The sequence below is a fragment of the Adiantum capillus-veneris genome, chromosome 7 (genome assembly GCF_014529385.1).
Source record: "Adiantum capillus-veneris isolate H3 chromosome 7, ASM1452938v2, whole genome shotgun sequence".
NCBI lineage: Eukaryota > Viridiplantae > Streptophyta > Polypodiopsida > Polypodiales > Pteridaceae > Adiantum > Adiantum capillus-veneris.
The window spans coordinates 167,985,206-168,008,795 of record NC_140937.1 but is presented as its reverse complement, the minus strand read 5'-3'; the positions used below and the strand labels follow the sequence as shown (position 1 = coordinate 168,008,795).

Below are 23,590 nucleotides of genomic sequence, written 5' to 3'. Positions count from 1 at the left end.
AGAGAGAGAGAGAGAGAGAGAGAGAGAGAGAGAGAGAGAGAGAGAGAGAGAGAGAGCTACCATGCCACCTTCGAGACTATTTGACACCCCCCTTGTTAGGTGGGATCAACGGTCGACGATCTTCGAACGATCTCGACCATCCGCCTATTCTTAGGAATAAAAAGAGAGACATTGTGAACCCTTACATGGATGATGGGTGCTTGAGGCTTGCAGGTTGGGCACGTGTGTGTGTGTGTGTGTGTGTGTGTGTGTGTGTGTGTGTGTGTGAGAGAGAGAGAGAGAGAGAGAGAGAGAGAGAGAGAGAGAGAGAGAGAGAGAGAGCTATCGTGTCACCCTCGGGACTATTTGACACCCCCCTTGTCAGGTGGGATCAACGGTCGATGATGTTCGAACAATCTCGACCGTCCGTTTATTCTTAGGAATAAAAAGATTTCGGTAGATTGAGCCCGCGTGACTTGAACCCACCACCTACCACACGGAACTAAGGCTCTTCCATTAAGCTATCGCACGCTACTTGAAATGGAGGTGAGAACGTTCGATCATATAGCAAAAATGATGGGGTGAGGATCACATGGTGTTCACTCGAAGATCACTTTGGGATGCGCGAGGTCACACCATGATCACTTTGAAATAAGTGGGTTCACATGGTGATCACATCTTGATTGGGAGTTACATGGGGTTCACTTGATGTTCACATCAAGTTTACGTGGAGTCCACTTTAATTGTGATCACACAGTGATCACCTGGGGATTAAACCGCCATAGGATGATGCAAAACCAATCCCGTCGCCCCCAATCAATAGGGACCGTAGATCCCACTTGACCGAGGGGGTGTCAATTAATCACGAGGACGTGCCACTCCCTTCGTCTTCAAAGCAATCTTTAGATGTCCGAGACTTTTTGCAGCTCGTCTAGAAAATTGCTTGAACACTCGTATCTTTTCAACAAAAGGGTACTCAAAACTACTTTTAGCCAATTTATTTTGGCCTGTGACAAGTCCGAATGGGAACTGCATCCACCTCATCGTCCGACATCGACGATGAAGAGGCAGAGAGGCTACGCAGCGTCGCCGTTGATTGCGCCTCCGTCTCTGGTGGTGCAGCTATTCTCGTTCACAAGAAGCACAGAAAAGGGAATCGCAGCGACGGCCAAGATGCCACCCCAGCTCTTGAGTACTACCAAACCCGGGTACGCTACTTGGAAACGTAGCGAGGAGGGTGTTGCAAAGAATGAGCTTGTCGTTTTCCTTGTGTGAGGCGGGAATGTACGATTTTCCGCATGTCAATGTAGGGTATTTCCGTACACATTCAAAGGTAACGCCCCTTTATTTTGAAACATCTTGCATACAATGTTCATCACCGGAGATAACTTTGATGGAGTGAGGATAGTTCTCCAAAAAGGATGACTTGAACCTGTATTAGTGATGTAGGCATGCTTTGTGCTCATACCTAAAGTTTCCCTTCAGTTTCTTGATTTACTTCTTGAATTTTGGTATATCTCAGGGTTGACATGTCTTATCCACTCAGAGTGTGTCATTCCTATCATTGGAAAGCTGCGCTTGCTTATTCAGTCGTATGAGGACACATAAGAGTTTTATATCATGCCATTGGAAAGGTGTGATGCGCTAATGGGAATCTTGTGGATGTTCAGGATACATGGCGTTCTGGATGTCTTCGACAAAATGATCACCCTTCAGCATAGGGACAAACTCATGTTTTGTATGTAAAGCTCAAAGGGGAATTTGTCCCTATTGTATCTGCTTCGGCTATTACTTCTGTAATTAAGAATCATCGTACTTAGTTTTTGCACGTGATGTTTCAGATAGTTGTCAGTCAAATTTATCTGTGTTAGAGAAAAGAAAGATCAACATTTTTGCGAGAGTTTAATGATTGTTTTTCTGATTCATTACCGTCATAATTGCCGCCGGAGAGGCTTGAGGACCATACAATAGATATGGTGCCAGGCTCTAGCCCACCAATTAGATCTCCATACAGGGTTAGTGCGGCTCAACAGAAAGAGATTATGGGCCAGGTTGAGGAGCTTTTAGAGAAGGGGCTGATTCAGACTAGTTCTTCACCTTTTGCTCCCCAGTGCTCCTAGTGCAGAAGAAGGATGACTCTTGGCACATGTGTATTGACTAGTCACTATCGTGCATTGAATAAGAATACCATGATGAACAGGTTTCTTATCCCAAGGATTGATGACATTCTTGACCATTCAGAGGATGCTGCAATTTTCAACAGGATAGACCTTAAGAGTGGGTACCATAAGATTCGTATAAGACCAGAGGATGTGTATAAGACTGCGTTTAGGACGACATTTGGTCTCTATGAATTTCTAGCGATACCATTTGGTCTTACAAATGCTTTTGCTACGTTCAATAGATGATGGACTTGATTTTCCGCTCGCATCAAAAGGTTGTTGGCACATTCTTTGATGACATGATAGTCTATTCGAAGAATGAAGAGAAGCATAGGCGTCACTTGACCATTGTGTCCGAAGAGTTACGCAGTGTCACAGGTTACTTTTGAATCCTAGGAAAAGTGAATTCTTATTGGAAGAGATCCACTTTCTTGGCCACATAGTGTTAAAGGATGGTGTCCAAATGGATCCCGCAAAGGTTGAAGTATGGCCAGACTTAAAGACTATGCATGATGTCCGAAGCTTCTTGGGATTGTGCTCATACTATAGAAGGTTTATCTGAAATTTTGCAGAGATAGCTTCCGCGCTTCACGCTTCGCAAAAGAAAGAGGTCACTTTCAGATGGACCGAAAAAGAGATTTCAGCTTTTAGTCTCTTAAAGGAAAACTCGACTTCAGATCCCGTGATTGTTTTACCAGATCCCAGGAAGTCATTTGTGGTACAGTGTGATGCGTGTGGCAATAGGATCGGAGCAGTGCTAATATAGTCGGGTAGTGGCTTATGAGAGCAGAATGTTGCAAGGGCCAGAAAAGACTATGCAAATCTATGAGAAAGAGCTACTGGTTGTCATTCATGCGCTCTCTAGCTAGAAGCACTACCTACTAGGTGCTGATTTTGTTGTCCAGATAGACCATCAGACCTTGCGATACTTCTTGACACAGTCAAAGTTATCTGAGAAGCATATGCGATGGGCAAACATTCTTTCTATCTGCATGTGGAAGGCAAGAAGAATGTTGTGGCTGATGCGTTATCAAGGAAGCCATAAATTTCAGCTATTTCAATTCCTTATCATCATGACCTTGATGACATGAAGGAACAATATGCTACCGATGAAGATTTTGCGAGGATCTTTGAACAATTGCAAGATGGGCAACTTCATGAGCACTACCTCCTCAGAGACGGTTTTATGATGATGCATGACAGACTTTGTGCTACTAGGCCATTCCGACATAAGGTCATGGTAGAAAGTCATGTTCTACTTTATGCAGGGTATCGTTGAATTGATGCGACAGTTAAAGCGGTAGAGACATTCTTTTATTGGCCTACTTTGAGGAGAGATGTGGATGCCTTTGTGCGAGCATGCGTGATTTGCCAAAAGGTCAAGTTTGACAGGCAAAAGGCACTAGGGTTATTATAGCCACTGTCGATTTCGGATAAGCCATGGGAAAGCATTGCTATGGATTTTATCTTTGATCTTCGGTTGTTCATGTACAATGTGTTTAAGTACCATGGTATGCCACAATCGATTGTCAGTGATCGTGATCCTCGCATGACGAGTTTGTTTTGGAGAGGATTATTTGAGGACACTACGCTAAAGTTCTCGTCTTCGTTTTATCCACAAATTGATGGATAGTCAAAAGAGGCTGATTCTACTGTCCTGGATCTGCTGAAATGTTATGTGTTAGATAATAAGGGCTAGTGGGAACATTATTTGCCTATGCTTGTACAACAATACGGTGCAGTCGTCCACATGCAAGACACCTTTTGAGATTGTTGAAGGTGGCAAAAAGGTTCCTCCCATTTTGCATACAAAGGAGAAGGTCTTCGAGGCAGATCGATATGTTGAGAACATGGATGAAATGTATAAGAAGATTAAGCTTGCCTTGGAGAAGACTCAGGCAAAGCAAAAAAGGGCTGTTGATTGTCACCGTCGTGAATTACTGTTTTCACGTGGTGAGTGGATACTTTTACGGCTTGAAAAGGCAAGATTAAAGAAGATGAAGAGCCGAAGGAAAGGTTATTTCCGAAGCTTAGCATGTGTTACTATGGGCCTTTTAAAGTGCTTGATAAGATCAATGGTGTTGCTTATAGGCTGAAATTGCATGACACTTAGAAAATTCATAATGCGTTTCACACGAGTCTTCTAAGACCCTTTGTGGGTGATATGCCAGAAGTTATGCCACAGGAAGATCAGCCGTAAGTCAACGAACTTGATGAGATCTTGGTACCTGAGCAGATTTTGGCACACAAAGAAAGAGAAGTAAAGGGACAAGTTGCAAGACGCTACTTGGTAAAGTTAAAAAACTATCCACCTATGGATGCAAAATGGATGGAAGAGCATGAACTGTGAGAGTCACCAAATGTATTGCAGCTCTATCTTGAGGCCTTTAGGTTATAGCCTATGTTTACTGTCACAAATGGGAGCGCATAGCAATATAAAATAGACTCGGATAAATAGAATTTATCACTTAGTACTGAAGCCAGAGGAGATATATATATATATATATATATATATATATATATATATATATATATATAGAGAGAGAGAGAGAGAGAGAGAGAGAGAGAGAGAGAGAGAGAGAGAGAGAGAGAGAGAAGATCGACACAGTACTGGGGACCAGAAGATGGGCTGGGCCCCCCCCCGTAATAGTATCTTTATTACTGAGGAGAAGTCTATACAAGCACTTGACCGAACGTATTACCACGTTCGTTCTAGAATAAGACTTGATGGTTCCTGGAAGCCTCAGCTTCGGATTCCTAGGGCAAAACCCTATTCCAAGGAACTTTTATTCCTTATTCCAAATCCTCAAGAATCAAGGTTCTCGCCTCTAGATCTCACCTTCCAGACTCAGGGCATGGCATCCCTGTAATTCTTTTTCGACTCTGTTTCCAGAGTCCTCTTCCTGCAGAATAACTCCGCTTTCCTGTACACGAAGTCCTTCCCTTGGGAATTTCAACTTCGGGATCGCATCTCGAGAGTCTACCTCCCTTCGATTCGTGGATCTGCTTTCCAAGCTTGGGTACGAAACCCTTGGGCTGATCTAGCTGTCACACCACGTGCCAATAGAAAAGAGCAGATTGAACAGACTTTTTAGCACTTCAATAACAACTGAACTGAAAGAGAGAGACGACACGCGACACGGAGTGGCGAAATTCCACCCCAGAGAGTATTGGCCCCAAACCTTGGCGCCCCTTTCGGTATTTCTTTATATTGCATCATCAAAGTACAAGCCGGTACTCTAGGCTCTGCACCTTCTCCAGGAAGCATGCTAGAGAATGAGCCCTAACCTCATATCTAAAGGCCCTAGGCCCCAAAAGCAGTTTACAGTAAAAAGCCTTCAAACTCAAAAGCACGTAAATCACGGAAATCCGTACAGTCTGCCACGTCATCAGCCAACACAAAACGTGGAAATCCGTACAGCTTGCTGCGTCATCATGTCTGTGTAATTTTCAAAAATCTGCCACGTCATCAGTTTTTGCGTGTGTGTGTGCAGGTCCTGCTTTATTTTAATCCTTTGTCACTTGGGGCCCCATCGAACGGGGTCCCCATAAGTCGGTAGGACTTCTTCTTCTGTTACTTGTTTTTGTTAGGGTTTAGGCCCCTCGGCCGATAACTCCGTTCTTCAGTAGGTCGACACGTCAGCAGTTTGTTACACTAGCTCTAGTTCCTCAGAGCGCTTTTCTCCTGCAGAAGCTCATGCCTTCCTTTGCTCCTATTCCCTCATTAAGAGAAAGTACACCTGCAAACAAATACTTAAGAGATCACAACATGAAAATCGTTACCTTCAAAGTCTCGACGCTCGAAACGCCACTTGGTTCTCAAAAAACAATTCTCCGGAAGAGATCTCTACGTAGAAAATCCTCTCTTCCAATCCTACACACAAAAGAGGCGTGTTCTCGGGTTCCTTCTCGTAATTCAGCCCCGTCAACGACGTTTATGGGCTGAAAATAGAGAAATACAGCAACTTGTCGCGATGGAAACACGCTCTGTAGGCACTTCTTCGCGAGGGAACTCGCGCATTGGGTCATGGCGACATCTGGTACACTTGGGGCAGCCATGGGCCTCAATGGCAACATCTTCTTTGCGGATGAAATCTGCAGCAGCATCTTCTTCTTGCAAGAACTGATCCTCTCCTCTGAGTGAGGGCATGTGATGCTTTTATATCTGCTTGTGGTCCCATCCGATCGGGTGTAATCTCGAGCCGCGCCGCCAATTCAAGTGAAATGAAGTTGGCCTGGCTCCTCCATCAAAGAAAATCAGGGCTTCTTGATCTTTCACTTTGCCCCAAGCTCGACAAAGTTTTGTACTTTCATCAGTCGTGCTTGGGTCAGTACCCATGCAATTTGGAACCAATCCTGTGTTCATCTTGCCTTTTCGTCCACGTTCCTCAGCCGCTCTTGAACTCTTTGGCTTGTCTTCATTTTGTTCTTGCTGTGCCTTTTTAGGGCACTTCGCGGAGACGTGCCCATGTTCCTTGCATCCGAAACACTTCCCCTCTTTAATGTAGTTGGCCCTCTCTCGAAGAGTGAGCTTGGGTCGTGAATCCTTGTCTTTCTTTTCTTGGGAACTCTTTTTCTGTTGGGTTCTCTGAGCCAAGATCTCATCTGTGGGGTAAGACAAGGATTCACGACCCTCTCTCGAAGAGTGAGCTAGGGTCGTGAATCCTTGTCTTTCTTTTCGTGGGAACTCTTTTTCTTTCTACTTTCATTATTAGAAGTCTGTTGGGTTCCTTGAGTCAAGATCTCATTTGTGGGGTAAGTCAGATTGCCCGAATGTATGGCAAAACCCCGTTTCGCATGACCCATCAATTCTTGAATAGAATTTGACTTTTGTTCCAAGCAAGTCTTGGATCTCCGTCGCAGCAAAAACCACTCAATTTGTTCTTTAAACGAGACCTTCTTAAATGAAGAGGCTGGTAAAAAAGAGCTCCAAAATCTCTCGCAATAAGCGTCTAGAGAATCTCCCTAGGTCATCTGAAGATGATTCCAAGCAGTTCGTATATCTCGTTCGTACTCCCGAGTTTGCCAAGAAGAAATAAAAAGCCTTTTGAATTTCAACCATTTAGCTGGAGCTTCCTTTCTCAGTAGAAGGGTGGACCACCATGTTCGAGCATTTCTCTTGAAGGAAGAGGTAGCCCTTCGAATCTTGGAGTGCTTTGAGTAATGCCCTCCAGAGAAAGCTATATCAAACTGCTGTATGAAGGCCAAAGCCCTCGGAGCATCTCGAAATCTAGAAAAAGAGTCAAACTTAATTGACTGTCCACCTGTCACGTGACACATCCAACCCTATGTGTTCGTGGACAAGCTACAGCATGATCAGGGTTCAGTCAGTCCAGTCAAGTCTAGATTAGAAGTGATCTGGCACTTTCGTGAGTCTATTCGTAGACCGTGCATGCCCAGTCACTTAGTGTAGATGCATATCCTCTGGTTGCACACAGCATGATCATTAGTATTCCCATCAGAATCCATTAGAATCAGTTAGGGGAATTTTCCAGTGCATTTAGCCTATCTTCCCTATTTTTGACATTTATCACTTATTATTTTTAAGCGACTTCCCAACAAAAGTAGGTAGGGCAATTTTGCTAAGTTAATATATAAGCAAACCCAAGTTAGCACTTTCTGGTAGAAGAGGCAGCAGGAGCTTCCCGCTCAACAGGCACCTTCTCAGCAGAACCCAGCAAGAACCCTTGGCGTTTTCCATTGCCGTCATCGCCAACACCCTCAAGCACCTAGCGTTTTTTGTCTTGACAGTTTCCGCATCAGCAGCAGTACCCAGATCTCTGGCGTTTCCATCCCTTGCATGATCGCCCTCATCTCCCAGTCCCCTAGCGGTTGCAAATCCACCCAATCGCCAGCAGAAGCATCAGTTTGCAAGCGTTTTCCAATCTTAGCCATCAACGTTTTTGGAGTCCATCAAGTCCAGCCTTTTTGACTAAGGACACAGGCAGCCCAGCGTTAGTGTTTTTCAGCCAATGCCGCATCAGAACAACAACGTTTCAGCCCTATGGAATAGCAGTAGAATCAGCCCAAGTTGGTTGCAGAAGAACCCTCATTTTTCAGCCTCGAAAACGCCAAAACAGTCATTTTCAGCCACCGAAACAGCCCCGAAATTCAACAGATAGAAGACCACAGATTTCAGCCCTAAAGTCGTCGTCGTCCATCACCGTCGTCGTCATCGGCATAGTCCCAAGTTGCATCAGTCCACTGCATCCGCATTGTAGCACTTTGTGCAATCAATAAGTAGACCATTCTCGTTGACGAGAGTGGGGCCTTCGGAGGAGGGTTTTACAACGTCTCTAGTGTCGTATCTCTCTTCTCTCTCTATCTCTGAGTCTCATACACTTGCACGCACAGTGTCCATTCACTTTGTTGTGATCATAGCACTTTCAATTAAGAACGGAAGGTTCTCTTTTCCATAAGAACTTAAAGGAACCCTTGAGCACAGTTCGGAGCACTCATCTTGAGCAAAGCGCAAACAATCATTCCGCTGCACCTAACATTGGTATCAGAGCTTTGGTAGTGTTGTGTATCCCTCAAGGAAAGAACCACAATAATTTTTTTTGCTTATTGAGGTCGCACGAACCCAAGTTCGCTTCGTCGATTCCTAATCGTGTTTTATTGACGAGTGACAAGAATCCCAGGAAAGAAGGGCTTGTCCAGCCTCCCCTTGTGTCTCTTTTCACTCATTGAGAGCGGACCGTGCACTTAGCGGCCGGCCAATCGACGTGAGGTGGGAAAAAGCAACCTTGGTGTGAGCACAAGGCAGCCAAAGGGTGCGCCCGCAGAAAGGAGTAGAATTCGGGTGAAGAGAAGATCCTTCTCAAACACGGTTTGCAAGCGAAAGAAAACCTCAAGAACCTCAAGAACTCAAGACCCGCAAGAACAAGTTCCTCGTGAACTTAAGAACCCAAGACCCGCAAGAACCCAAGTTCCTCGTGAACTTAAGAACCCAAGACCACAAGAACCTACGACTTCAGAATGATCATCACTCGAAGCGGAATGGATACTTGGCTTGGAGGTGATGAGCATGAGAGAGGCGAAGAAGAATTTTCCCCACAAGGAGGTTTTTCCGACCCTCCTCCTTTTCCATCTACGACAAGGATTGCGCTAACTCGTAGGGAGGAGTTGGACCAAGAAAGAGATGCAGAAAGAAAAGCCTACGAAGAAGACATGGCAGCCATAGAGCGCCAGTACCAAGAAAGAATGGCAGCCATAGCGCGTGAGAACGAGCAAGCACGCTTGGAAGCCAAAGCAAGACAAGCAGAACATGACCGCGAGACCAAAGCAAGAATGCAAGAGATGTTGCAACTCTTTTCTCAAATGCAGGCACAAATTCAACAAGATCGGGAAAAGGAGACTCTCTCAGTCTCTTCTTCTCCAAAGCATGACACACAGGATTTGCATGATTGTGTGAAGCATGATGATGATTTAATTGATAATGATTTGCATGATGATTTGAATGACAATGATAAGCACAATGATTTGCATGAAGATAAGCATGATGATTTGGATGATAAAGACAAGCATGATGATTTGCATGATCAAGATGTGATTTCTCACAAGCATGATGATTTGCATGATCAAGATGTGATTTCTCACAAGCATGATGAATTGCATGAAGATGATGTGATTGTTCACAAGGATGATGTGTTAGTGGACGCTTTTTCTAGCGAAGCTAACCTCGTTGCAGATTTGATCCTTCAGGAAGAATTGATCTTGGCTCTCGAGCCTAGGTCCAAAGAACCCTCACAGGAAGTATTATGTGTTCCCATGATTGATACGCAGGCATTGTTCGAATGTTTCATTCGTCATCGTTTCCTGTATTTTAGTCAGCATTGTTATGTGATCCCTTTTCCTAGGCATGCCATACTGTATGTTGAGCACGTTTCTCTCTTGGATGAGTACGCATGTATGCGGATTTTTCATGAAAAGCTGAACAGTATGTATGTCAGGAAGTCACATTTCATGTCTTTTCCTTGGCATGACACAATTTTCGACAGAGCACATGAAAGTATGAGCACCAAGCATGGGCATTTCAGTTGTGAATTGCCACAGTTGATTGCTCTAGATCATAAGCAAAAGATTTGATCTCATTGTTTGCATGTGTTTGATGAACGGGTTGTCACTCCGTCTCTATGTTCATCTACATTGCATACACAGTCTTTAGTGAAGACAAGATTTTTTCCCTTTACTTTACATGGAATGGTATGTTCATGGTTTTGTGTTGGAAATGGTTTCAGGAATTTTCAGCCATGGAGATTCTTGAAGAAGAAAGAAGCATGACTCTAGACGAAGTTGAAGCATTGAAGGAGACTCGAAAGACTGTCGCTTTCGGCGCGGCCCAAAGAAGCAAGCGTTGCAGACCTTTATGAAGCTCAAGTACCGCACGACCCACACATCAGAGTGGACCGACGAAGAGTCCCTTCCAAGATTCCGGATGCTATTGGCGATCTCTCTCGACGCCATACAGTTCGGTACCAGTACCTCACTTTGAAAAGGAGGGGATGTCACGTGACACATCCAACCCTATGTGTCCGTGGACAAGCTACAACATGATCAAGGTTCAGTCAGTCCAGTCAAGTCTAGATTGAAAGTGATCTGATACTTTTGTGAGTCTATTCGTAGACCGTGCATGCCCAGTCACTTAGTGTAGATGCATATCCTCTAGTTGCACACAGCATGATCATCAGTATTCCCATCAGAATCCATTAGAATCAGTTAGGGGAATTTTCCAGTGCATTTAGCCTATCTTCCCTATTTTTGACATTTATCACTTATTATTTTTAAGTGACTTCCCAACAAAAGTAGGTAGGGAAATTTTGCTAAGTTAATATATAAGCAAACCCAAGTTAGCACTTTCTGGCAGAAGAGGCAGCAGGAGCTTCCCGCTCAACAGGCACCTTCTCAGTAGAACCCAGCAAGAACCCTTGGCGTTTTCCATTGCCGTCATCGCCAACACCCTCAAGCACCTAGCGTTTTTTGTCTTGACAGTTTCCGCATCAACAGCAGTACCCAGATCTCTGGCGTTTCCATCCCTTGCATGATCGCCCTCATCTCCCAGTCCCTTAGCGGTTGCCAATCCACCCAATCGCCAGCAGAAGCATCAGTTTGCTAGCGTTTTCCAATCTCAGCCATCAGCGTTTTTGGAGTCCATCAAGTCCATCGTTTTTGGCTAAGGACACAGGCAGCCCAGCATTAGTGTTTTTCAGCCAATGCCGCATCAAAACAACAACGTTTCAGCCCTATGGAACAACAGTAGAATCAGCCCAAGTTGGTTACAGAAGAACCCCCATTTTTCAGCCTTGAAAACGCAGCCAAAACAGTCATTTTCAGCCACCGAAACAGCCCCGAAATTCAACAAATAGAAGACCACAGATTTTAGCCTCAAAGTCGTCGTCGTCCATCACCGTCGTCATCATCGGCATAGTCCCAAGTTGCATCAGTCCATTGCATCCGCATTGTAGCACTTTGTGCAATCAATAAGTAGACCACTCTCACCGACGAGAGTGGGGCCTTTGGAGGAGGGTTTTACGTCTCTGGTGTTGTATCAATCTTCTCTCTCTATCTCTGAGTCTCATACACTTGCATGCACAGTGTCCATTCACTTTGTTGTGATCATAGCACTTTCCATTAAGAACGGAAGGTTCTCCCTTCCATAAGAACTAAAAGGAACCCTTGAGCACAGTTCGGAGCACTCATCTTGAGCAAAGCGCAAACAATCATTCCGCTGCACCTAACACCACCTTCTTTGCATTCTCTTACTTTCTTGCTTTTATCTTCAAGGAAGTCATATTGGTTGGCTTTATAAAAATGCTTCTTCTTTGCGTAAAACATGTGATCGACGGAGTTCGAACTATCTGAGGATGAGTCTTTTGTAAAACTGTCAGAAACTGGGCGAAATTTAGGCTTCTTTGTCTTTTTCTTGTACTTTCCGAAGCTTTACTTTTTGCTTCGCTTTTTCCCTTTCATGTCTTCTTCGCTCGAGTCAGAAGAGCTTTCTTGCCAATGCAAAAGTAGATTGACGACCCAAATAATCGGGGAAGTCAGTTCCTTTCTTATGCTTTTTGTTGTGCTTTTTGCCTTTATTGTTTGCGTCCAAAAGCCGGCTGATCTGTGTCTGAACCACCTCTTCTAATTCTTGCTCTGTAAACATGCTCGGAGAAGGAGGTTTCTTGAGTGCCGGTTTGATGGGTGGCTCTGTGGCCTTCTGCCGCTGGGTGTGTAATTCTTCGAAGGATTGTTGAGTGAAAAAATTTGCAAGTTTTGGATCCTTTGTAATGTTAATCATCATCTTTGTTGTGTCGTCAACCAATTGTCAACGTTCCATCTCTTCAATCTCAGCCTGAGTAGGCCGGGGTTGGCCGTTCTCTTTTGATTGCTCTTCTGTGTGATCTCCTCCCGCATTCCCAGATGCAGAAGAAATTGACTGATTTTTGTTGGAATCCATAAGTGTCGCAAGAAAAGGATCGGATTTTCCGGTAGTAGAAATCGGCCATGCTCTGATACCACTGTAACAAACTTGGACACCCCAAGTCAAGATTCTAGCGACACAACAGAGATTCACTTCAAAACAGTTCACACTTCACAATTAAGTCCACATGGCCCGGCGTAGTTCCGTGCCAAGAGGTATTGGCCTCAAGGACTGGCGCCCCTTTCGGTATTTCTTTTTGTATTAATGTGTGTTCAAAGTACAGTGGGTAGGTGCTCACTCTTAGACTCTACGTCCAGATGCTCTGAGAAGTGAGGCCCTTCCCACTTATTTATTGGTACAAGGGATGTCCAAAAGCAGTAATTTAAAAGCTTGCTCAAAATAAAGCAATTATCCCAAAAGCTGCCATAAAAATAGGCAACGTAAATTCAGCCAGCAAAAAGTAGGGAATTCTGTACGCCATGCCACGTCAGGAGTTCCGCTTTTTGCGCCACAAAATCCGGAAAAGTCCGCACAGTGGCCACAACAGCCAATGTGCGCAATATGCGGGGGTCCGTACTGCTACCACGTGTCAGTGTGTGTCCGGGGTGTGCTGCTACGTCACCCATTTGTGACAGTCACAGTCGTGAATTGTTGTTTTCACTTGGTGATTGGGTACTTTTACGCTTTGAAAAGGCAAGGTTAAAGAAGATGAAGGGCAAGGAAAGGTTATTTCCCAAGCTCAACATGCGTTACTATGGGCCTTTTCAAGTACTTGACAAGATCAACGAAGTTGCTTATAGAGTGAAATTGCCTGATACTTGGAAGATTCATAAGGCGTTTCACGTGAGTCTTCTAAGACCCTTCGTGGGAGATGTGCCAGAAGATATGCTAGATGAGGATCAACCAGAAGTTGAGGAACTTGATGAGATCTTGATGCCTAAGCAGATTTTGGCACACAAGGAAAGAAAAGTTAAGGGAAAAGCTGCACGACGGTATTTGGTGAAGTTCAGGAACTATCCACCTATGGATGCAAAGTGGATGGAAGAGTGTGAATTGCTAGATACCAAATGTATTGCAACTTTACCTTGAGGCCTTTGTGTTACAACTTACGCATGCCCCAACTGTCACGATTGTGTACACTCTTCTTGATTCATTACAAATACAAATGCGAAGTGACTTACCCAAGAGGACTCCTGTTCTCGAATGGTCCCAACCCTTCGCTCTAAAGTCATGTCTCTTCACCAACGTCCACACTCCTTCAACAACTAGTCATGCCCCTTCGACCAATGGTTGCGGCTCTTCATCGAATGGATGTGTCTATTCGCCTAAAGACATGTCTATTCGCCTAAAGGATGCGTCTCTTCGTGAAGGGTCATACCTTTTCATATGTACCTGTTCGTCCCCTATATAATAAGCCCTTGTATCACAGTTTCAATCAATCAAACACAGAGTCTTCTGAGTCTTGTCTCTGAGTTCATTTCAAGTTTCTTAAGTCTTAATGAAACCGGCCTGTACTTTCAAAAAGAGCGGTAGACCTTAGACTTAAACCTTATTTGCTTTCACCCATTTAATTTGTCGCCCACTTTACTTGTACTTTTAAGACACAACAAAGGGGAAAGGGATACAGGTTGCTAGAATGCACCTGTATGAGAAGACCGACACGAGATTGGCCCCTAACTTAGGCGCCCCTCTCGGTATTTCTTTATTGTTTAAAAGAGGGAATAAACGCTGTGGTTTCCTACAAGCTGCCCCGCACAAACTTGGCTGAATTTCAACTGTTCCAGCCCAATTTCGGCAGCATAACTGTACTAGGACCCTTCACAGTCAGTATTCCCACTCATTGAATGACTTTCCCGATGCATACGGGCACTTTGCAAAACCTGGCGAGAATCTGCAGCACGCTGAATTCTCTGTTTTCAGCCCCGAAAATGCGCCAGATCACCTGTACAGCGGTCCCCTCACGTCCTCGAACCTCTTGGGGGTATTAGGGACGGTTTAGGGCCAAAACCCTAAACCTGCAAAAATACACAGCAGGCTGTAATTTACTGTTTCGGGCTCCGTTTCGCGTGCCGGTCGCATCCGTAGCAAGTCCTCGAGCTCCCGCACCTGTAGGGCTACTTGCCCTTTGAATCGGACGAGATTTCTGGCATGAAACCTCTCCGAATTCACCTGTACCTGCGGGGGATTAGCCGCTAGCTAATCCAGTACATGTGCAAGAGGCTCTTGCCTCGGCAATCGCGCATGAACCCACACAACTGTAAATTGGTCAATTGAAAAGCCCACTAGTGGGGCATAACATACTGCCATAGGGGGGAGAGAGGGCAGTGCGTAGCGTGCAGGGCATCACTCCCGGCACCGCACTGTACATAGGAGGGAAAGGAAGCACTCCATAGCTCTTAACCTGTGACAGAAATTTGCAAATGAGCCTCTTCTCCCTTCAAATTCAGCGCCACCTTCTCTTGCATGAGGAAAGTGCACAGAAATGTGCCACTTGGCACATTTACAAGTCATTTCCCGTTTCGGGGTTGCCGCCTAAAAATCTCCCAACCGATTGTCCAGTTGACTTCACGGCAGAGTAAGAAAATGTTCCCCTTGTCATTCCGGAGGTAATGACGTAAACACATTTTCAGGTCCCAAAATAGCAGTTCCCTAAATTTTAGGAGATGCTGCCTTTGTATCTTTCTAGGTCATCTGACCCCCTTTGTACACTGTAGCCACACCCAGAACTGAAATGTAGCCTCTGTAGCAAAGGATTCCACTTTGGCTAGTCAATGACCCCACTTTGGCTAACCATAGTTCTTGTCCAACCTTAGTGCTCTCTTGCCCTCAAGCCTGGACTCCCTCTGGACAGTTCCACAGTAGCTATGCAATGCAGGGCAGTTAGATTTCCCGAGGGGTGTTTCCAAAAAGTGAAAGTAAATAAATAATAAGAAAGAAATCAACGAAAAGGATAGATAGTAGTCACACATTGGTGACATACCCCCTCTTGAAATCTCAAACGTCCTCGTTTGCATCTATGTCATACATGCTCACAGTCAACACTGATGTATTCAACACCTGTCGACATATGTACGACACATACATGCTCATTGTCAACCCTGGTGTATTCAACACTTCGTCGACACATGTATTGCCTGCGTGTGAACCCTGTCCCAATGACATAGTGGTAGCTTCGCACTCTGCCATTGCTTTGAGTCACTAACTTTCCAATGACAAAATAGTAGCTACGCATTTTGCCACTGTCTTATAGTACACGTTGGGCCCAGTAACACTTTCGAGCATACCCAAACCAACAGTTTAAGAATGCAGTTACACATGTACCCTTTAATAGAAGCAATTACTGTATCCTTGACAAACTGACAAGAAGTACTCACTTCTATAGCACTAACCAAACTTTTGGACATTCCATAAGAGCAATTGCCAAACTGACAATCTGTATAGCTCTAATATTCATGTAACAGGTATTTCATTTGAGCTCACTTTAAATACCATGTACATCATTTGTTTCAAAAGCCATTGTCATATTGACAATCCATGTAGCTTTGAAACTCAAGGGGTCAAGGTAGATTGCAAATCGAAGGCTTCAAGGTAAAGTGATAACACAGTTGGTGACTCTTCAAGTTCACCTTCTTCCATCCACTTAGCATCCATTGGTGGATAGTTTCTGAACTTTACTAAGTGACGCGTGGCAACCTTGCCTTTCACTTTTCTTTCTTTATGTGCCAAAATCTGTTCCGGGACCAAGATCTCGTCAAGTTCCGACTTCTGGCTGATCTTCAGCTGGCATATCCTCTGGCACATCACCCACATAGGGTCTGAGAAGACTCACATGAAACGCATTGTGAATCTTCCAACTGTCAGGCAATTTCAGCCTATATACAACATCACTGATTATGTCGCACACTTGAAAAGGCCCATAGTAACGCATGCTGAGCTTTGGAAACAATCTTTCCTTGCCCTTCATCTTCTTTAACCTTGCCTTTTCAAAGCGTAAAAGCACCCAATCACCAAGTGAATATACCACTTCACGACGGTGACGATCAGCTGCTTTCTTTTGCTTTGCTTGAGTCTTTTCTAAGGCCACTTTGACCTTCTTGTACATTTCATCCATGTCCTAAACATATTTATCTGCTTCAAATATCTTGTCCTTTGTATGCAGTATGGGAGGAACTTTCTTGCCACCTTCAACTATCTCAAAAGGTGCCTTGCCAGTTGATGAATGCACTGTATTATTGTATGCATACTCCACCAATGGCAAATACTACTCCCACTTTCCTTTATGCTTTGACACATAGCACTTCAGCAGATCTAGGACAGTAGAATTTGCCTCTTCTGACTGCCCATCTGTTGAGGATGAAATGATAAAGAGAATTTGAGCGTTGTGCCCATATTCTCAAACAAGCCTCTCCAGAACAAAGTTGTCATGCGTGGATCACGGTCGCTAACAATCGATTGTGGCATGCCATGATACTTGAAAATATTGCTCATAAACAAGCGTGCCATTTGATCTGGCTTATCTTCTTCCTGACAGGAATAAAATGAGTCTGCTTGCTGAATCTGCAAATGATGGTCCAAATACCATCGGTTCCTGTCTGCGTTCTCGGAAGATCAAAGATAAAATCCATAGCAATACTTTCCCATGGTTTATCTGGAATAGGTAGTGGTTGCAATAACCCTGGTGCCTTTTGCCTGTCAAACTTGACCTTCTGGCATGTTAGGCATTCTCACACAAAGGCATCCACATCTCTTCTCAATGTAGGCCAGTAGAAGAATGTCTCAACCGCTTTAACTGTAGCATCGATACCACGATGCCCTGCATACGGTGGGACATGACTCTCTTCCATAACTTTGCGTCGCAATGGCTTTGTGACACACAATCTGCCATGCATCATCATGAACTCATCTTTGAGAAGATAGTGTTCATGACGTTGTCCATCCATTAGTTGCTCGAAGACCCTTGCAAAATCTTCATCATTTGCATACTGTTCTCTCATATCATCAAGTTCATGATGATAAGGAATTGACACAGCTGAAATTTGTGGCTTCCTTGACAAGGCATCAGCCACAACATTCTTCTTGCCTTCCACATGCACAATCTGAAAGTGGAACATGGACAAGATATTTGCCCATCGCATATGCTTCTCAGATAACTTTGCCTGTGTCAAGAAGTATCGCAGGTCTGATGGTCCGTTTGGACAACGAAATCTGCACCTAGCAGGTAGTGTTTCCAACTTAAGAGCGCATGGATCACAGCCAGTAACTCTTTCTCATAGACCTGCATGGTCATCTCTGGCCCTTGCAAAATTCTGCTCTCATAGGCTACTACCCTGCCATCTTGCATTAGCACTGTACCAATGCTACTACCACAGGCGTCACATTGGACCACAAATGACTTCCAAAGATCTGGCAACACAATGACTGGATCTGAAGTCATCTTTTTCTTTAAGAGATTAAAAGCTGAAATCTCTTTCTGTGTCCATCTAAAGGTGACCGCCTTCTTTTGAAGAGCATGTAAGGGTGAAGCAATCTCAGCGAAATTTTGGATAAACCTTCTGTAATAGGAGCATAGTCCCAAGAAACTTCGGACATCGTGCACCATCTTCAAATCTGGCCATGACTTGATCGCTTCAACTTTTGCAGGATCCATTCTGACACCATCCTTTGAGACAATGTGTCCCAGAAAGTGGATCTCTTCTAGAAAAAATTCACTTTTCTTTGCATTGATGAGCAACCTATGACTGCGTAGCTCTTCGAACACAATGGCCAAGTGATGCCTATGCTCCTCTTCATTCTTTGAGTAGACTATCATGTCATCAAAGAATGTACCAACAAATTGTTGGTGTGGACAGAAAAATTCTGTCCATCATCCTATTGAATGTAGCAGGAGCATTTGTGAGACCAAAGGGTATCACTAAAAATTCGTAAAGGCCAAACGTCGTTCTAAAAGCAGTCTTGTGCACATCCTCTGATCTAATGCGGATCTGATGGTACCTACTCTTTAGATCTATCCTGCTAAACATAGCTGCTCCTTCTAATTTGTCCAGAATGTCATCAATTCTAGGTATAGGGAACCGATTCTTGATGGTATTCTTGTTCAATGCACGGTAGTCGATGCACATACGCCATGAGCCATCCTTTTTCTGCACCAACAACACTGGAGAATAGAACGGAGATGAACTGGGCTGAATCAGCCCCTTTTCTAACAGCTCCTGTACTTGGTCCATTATCTCTTTCTGTTGAGCCGCACTAACCCTGTAGGGAGGCTTATTTGGTGGGCTATTGCCAGGCACCAAATCTATCGCATGGTCCTCGGGTCTCTCTGGCGGTAATTGAGACGGTAATGAATCGGAAAAACAGTCACTATACTGTTGTAAAAACATTGACCTTTCTTTATCTAGCACAGATAAATTTGATTCATCACAATCTGACACTTCACGTGCAAAAACCAAGTACGCAGAAAGATGCTTTTTCATTACAGAAGTAATAGCAGAAGCTGATACAGTGGGAATAGACTCCCCTTTAAGCTTTACATCCAGAATGTCAGTCTTTCCCCTGCTCTGTACAGTGATCTTTTTGTTGTAGGCATCCATGATTCCCTGTACACGAAATAACCAAGGAATACCTAACAACACATCACATCCGTCCAGTGGCATGATGTAAAATTCTTCAGCATCTACATAGGACTGGATATGTAGGCGCAACTTTCCAATGATGGGTGTCACAGCCTCTGTATGGCCAGGACATGCCAAACCTGCCTTTGCTATATATCCCATCTCTTCAGGTCTGATTCCCAACTTTGAAGCCAATTCTTGGGAAATGAAGTTGGCTTTGGCACCTGGATCAAAGAAGATAAGAACTGTTTGATCCCCGACCTTTCCCCATGCTCTGCAAAGCTCACTTGCATCTGAATTTGGCTTGTCGCCCACCATATCTGGCACTAGACCAGCCATGGGCTTCTTTCTTTTCTTGTCTTCCTTGTCTTCCGAATCAACTGGCCTTTTCTTTGTAGGACAATTGTAAGCAATGTGGCCAGGCTGCTCACAGATGAATCATTTGTTCTTTGACCTCCGGACCTTCTTTTGCTCTTCCGACTTGTGAGGAAAACGTCTTTTCCATTTCTTCGCTGGTCCCTTTTCTGAATCAGCCGTAGCTTTGCCTTTCCTTGCATTTGCCGGCTCCTGAGTCCCTTTAGGAACCTCATTGGGAACGTGCTTCTTCGCTGAATTTTTCTTGGCTGATCCTTCCTTGACGCCAGTATTGAATTCACAATCTTCTCCCTTGAGCAAACCATTGCCAGTGTTTGCTACCTCGATGAGCTGCGTCAAAGTAGTGGCTTTGGTCTTCGTACAATACTTTCTCAATCCTTTGGGTAGGCCACAACAATATTTTTCAATCTGTTCTGTCAATGGCACAAACCTATAGGAAGTTACTGGAAGTAGATCTTTCCAAAACTTCCGATTGTAGTCATCCAGATTCTTGCAAGTAGCAGCATTAAGCTGGTGCCATTTTGTCATGACATCTGCTTCAAAGTCATTAAATAACCATGCTGCTGCAAAAATCTGCTTGAAGTAAATCCAAGTGGACGGCGCTTGCCCTTGCAGCAATAAAGTTGTCCACCATTGTTCCGCATTCCCTGTCAAGAAAGTGGCTGCCTTGCGGACCTTTGAAGCCTCTGTAAAGTTTCCCCCTGCATAGGCCTTGTCAAACTGTTGGAGGAATGAGAGAGCCTTCTTCCTGTCATCAAACCCTGTAAAGGTCGTGAATGTCACACCTTTGCCACCTTCTTTGTACGGAGTTGGCCTCTCCAGCGACGTTAAGTTGTCCTATGGAAGTGACTGAAACATGGGAACACTGTTAGGGTTCATTTGTGTTCCCTGACTGCAATTAAGTTGACCTGGAAATGCCATATTTGGCTGTTGATTTGTAATTCCAGCCATACCAAAATTTGCCTGTGGCATCCCAAATTGGCCCTGAGTGCTTTGAAACCCTGGTAGCATGGCCGTGACACCATACATGGGGTTAGGTATCATCGTTTGAGCACCCCCAAACACTGTTCCTGGCGTGTAAAACTGATTTCCAGGCGCATGACCAGCCATGCTCTGCCATGCTCTGGAATACTGATCCACCTTCAAAATAGCGAGGGTGTACTGAAGGTGGTGGGAAGACTTGTTGCATAGCTTGTAGGTTGCTTCCCTGCCCATTAGAACCAACTATAGGCTGCTGAAAAGTGGCTGGCTGAACTGATACAGCTTGAAAGACTGGCATCTTAGCCACCTGTTCTTGCATCTTAGGCACAGGTTGTAGAGACTGCATGTTCTACGTCAAGTGTACAGGTGTTTCCATTGACTGTGCAGTATGAATCACCTGTGCTCGAGCCTTAAGAGGCTTTTGAATATGATCCAGTGACCCAACTTGCTGAGACGGAAGAGGAGGTTGCAGAAAGGCTAAAAACCTCGGGTTCTGCATTACTTGTGTGAACATAGCCACAGCAGTAACCAACTGGGTCCTGAATATATCATCATCCCTCTGTGGTGGTCTTGAAGACTCACCCACTTCATGTGTCTGTTGACCCTGCGAAGAGGAAACCTCTTCAGTCACATCATCTGGTCTGTCAGCCATGATTGCAATTTCCTGTGTCTGGTCTATGATCCCCCGTGTCTTCAAGCCCAAACTGACCAAGGCTCACTTCTATGGGAAAAAGTGATTTAATCCCGGGGATGGAACCATGAAACCGGCCTGTACTTTCAAAAAGGGCGGTAGACCTTAGACTTAAACCTTATTTGCTTTCACCCATTTAATTTGTCGCCCACTTTACCTGTACTTTCAAGACACAATAAAGGGGAAAGGGATACATGCTGCTAGAATGCACCTGTATGAGAAGACCGACACCAGATTGGCCCCTAACTTAGGCGCCCCTTTCGTTATTTCTTTATTGTTTAAAAGAGGGAATAAATGCTGTGGTTCCCAAGCTGCCCCGCATAAACTTGGCTGAATTTCAAATGTTGCAGCCCGATTTCGGCAGCATAACTGTACTAAGACCCTTCACAGTTAGTATTCCCACGCATTGAATGACTTTCTTGACGCATACGGCACTTTGCAAAACCTGGTGAGAATTTGCAGCACGCTGAATTCTCTGTTTTCAACCCCGAAAATGCGCCAGATCATCTGTATATCGGTCCCCTCGCGTCCCCGAACCTCCTGGGGCTATTAGGGACCGTTTAGGGTCAAAACCCTAAACCTGCAAAAATACACAGCAGGCTGTAATTTACTGTTTCGGGCTCCGTTTCGCGTGCCGGTCGCATCCGTAGCAAGTCCTCGAGCTCCTGCACCTGTAGGGCTACTTGCCCTTTGAATCGGACGAGATTTCTGGCATGAAACCTCTCCGAATTCACCTGTACCTGCGGGGGATTAGCCGCTAGCTAATCCAATACCTGTGCAAGAGGCTTTTGCCTCGGCAATCGCGCATGAACCCACACAACTGTACATTGGTCAATTGAAAAGCCCACTAGTGGGGCATAACATACTCCCATAGGGGAGAGAGAGGGCAGTGCGTAGCGTGCAGGGCATCACTCCCGGCACCGCACTGTACATAGGAGGGAAAGGAAGCACTCCATAGCTCTTAACCCGTGACAGAAATCTGCAAATGAGCCTCTTCTCCCTTCAAATTCAGCGCCACCTTCTCTTGCATGAGGAAAGTGCACAGAAATGTGCCACTTGGCACATTTACAAGTCATTTCCCGTTTCGGGGTTGCCGCCTAAAAATCTCCCAACCGGTTGCCCAGTTGACTTCACGGTAGAGTAAGAAAATGTTCCCCTTGTCATTCCGGAGGTAATGACGCAAACACATTTTCAGGTCCCAAAATAGCAGTTCCCTAAATTTTAGGAGATGCTGCCATTGTATCTTTCTAGGTCATCTGACCCCCTTTGTACACTGTAGCCACACCCAGAACTGAAATGTAGCCTCTGTAGCAAAGGATTCCACTTTGGCTAGTCAATGACCCCACTTTGGCTAACCATAGTTCTTGTCCAACCTTAGTGCTCTCTTGCCCTCAGGCCTGGACTTCCTCTGGACAGTTCCACACTAGCTATGCAATGCAAGGCAGTTAGATTTCCTGAGGGGTGTTTCCAAAAAGTGAAAGTAAATAAATAATAAGAAAGAAATCAACGAAAAGGATAGATAGTAGTCACACGCTGGTGACACTTAATCATGAGTTTAAGTACTTAATTAAGGATTAGTAACTAGAATCCTTAGAGTGATATCATAGCAAATTTTTTTCTTGGGACCCAAAGGTTGTGAGCCGCTCATCCTCGCCGCTACCCTCTCCCCCCTCTCTCGGAATTGCACGGCAGCAGAAGAAAGGTGGTACACGCCCACATATGCGAGCATGAGGTAACTTGAATTTTCCTTACTTCAGTGCAATACCATAAAGGACAGAAGAGTTGTGTGTGTGCGCGCGCACGTATCCGTGAATGATTTTGCTGGTGGCCCTTGTTGCTACCCTTTCGTGGGATGTACCCTTTGGCTTTTGTGTGCACCTCTTTGCGCAAATAGCCACATAGCCAGCGGGCTGCCCCTTCGTGCTCGCACCCCTTCTCGACAGCGTGCCCCTTCGTGCTCGCACCCCTTCCCAACGGTGTGCCTCTTCGCTTGCTACCCGGCGCATGACGTTGGCTGAATTACCTGTTCGCGATGCAATCTCCAAGCAGTGCATCCCTTTCGTTGGCGGACTCCCTTGCGCTGGCTGTCCCTTTGTAAGTTTTTATGCGAAGTTAATTAAACCAGCAATGCAATTTTTTTTTAAAACCCAATGTGGGTGCTCAACTTGGCAGGCCAGCCCAATTAACTAAAGGGCTATATGAAAGCACCCCTTAAATAAACCAGAAAAAAAACGCCATGATGCAACGCTGGGAATTGTTTCTCTCCCCTCTCTCACACAGAGCCAACGTGGATGGTCCTGGCCTCTTGCTACTCAATTCCTGCGCGCGGTGCACTCCTTTCCCTACATCTCGTACATAGACGAGGTTCCCGACACAGAAT

General features: G+C 44.9%; 1 protein-coding gene across 4 annotated transcripts in view; it reads left to right on the top strand.

The window, feature by feature from the left end:
- Nucleotides 1–971: 971 nt before the first annotated feature.
- LOC147455013 (uncharacterized) overlaps nucleotides 972–23,590 on the top strand; it is a 66,812-nt gene continuing 44,193 nt past the window's right edge. Inside the window, exons 1-2 of one of the 4 annotated variants that reach the window (XM_086516862.1) lie at nucleotides 1,050–1,312; nucleotides 1,650–10,368. In XM_086516862.1, coding sequence (XP_086372988.1) covers nucleotides 9,120–10,229 — 1,110 coding nt within the window. In that variant the 5' untranslated portion in view covers nucleotides 1,050–1,312; nucleotides 1,650–9,119 and the 3' untranslated portion in view covers nucleotides 10,230–10,368. Of the gene's footprint in view, nucleotides 1,313–1,649; nucleotides 10,369–10,408; nucleotides 10,703–23,590 lie in introns of those variants that run through there. The other 3 variants (XM_086516863.1, XM_086516864.1, XM_086516865.1) reach the window with 3 other exon arrangements.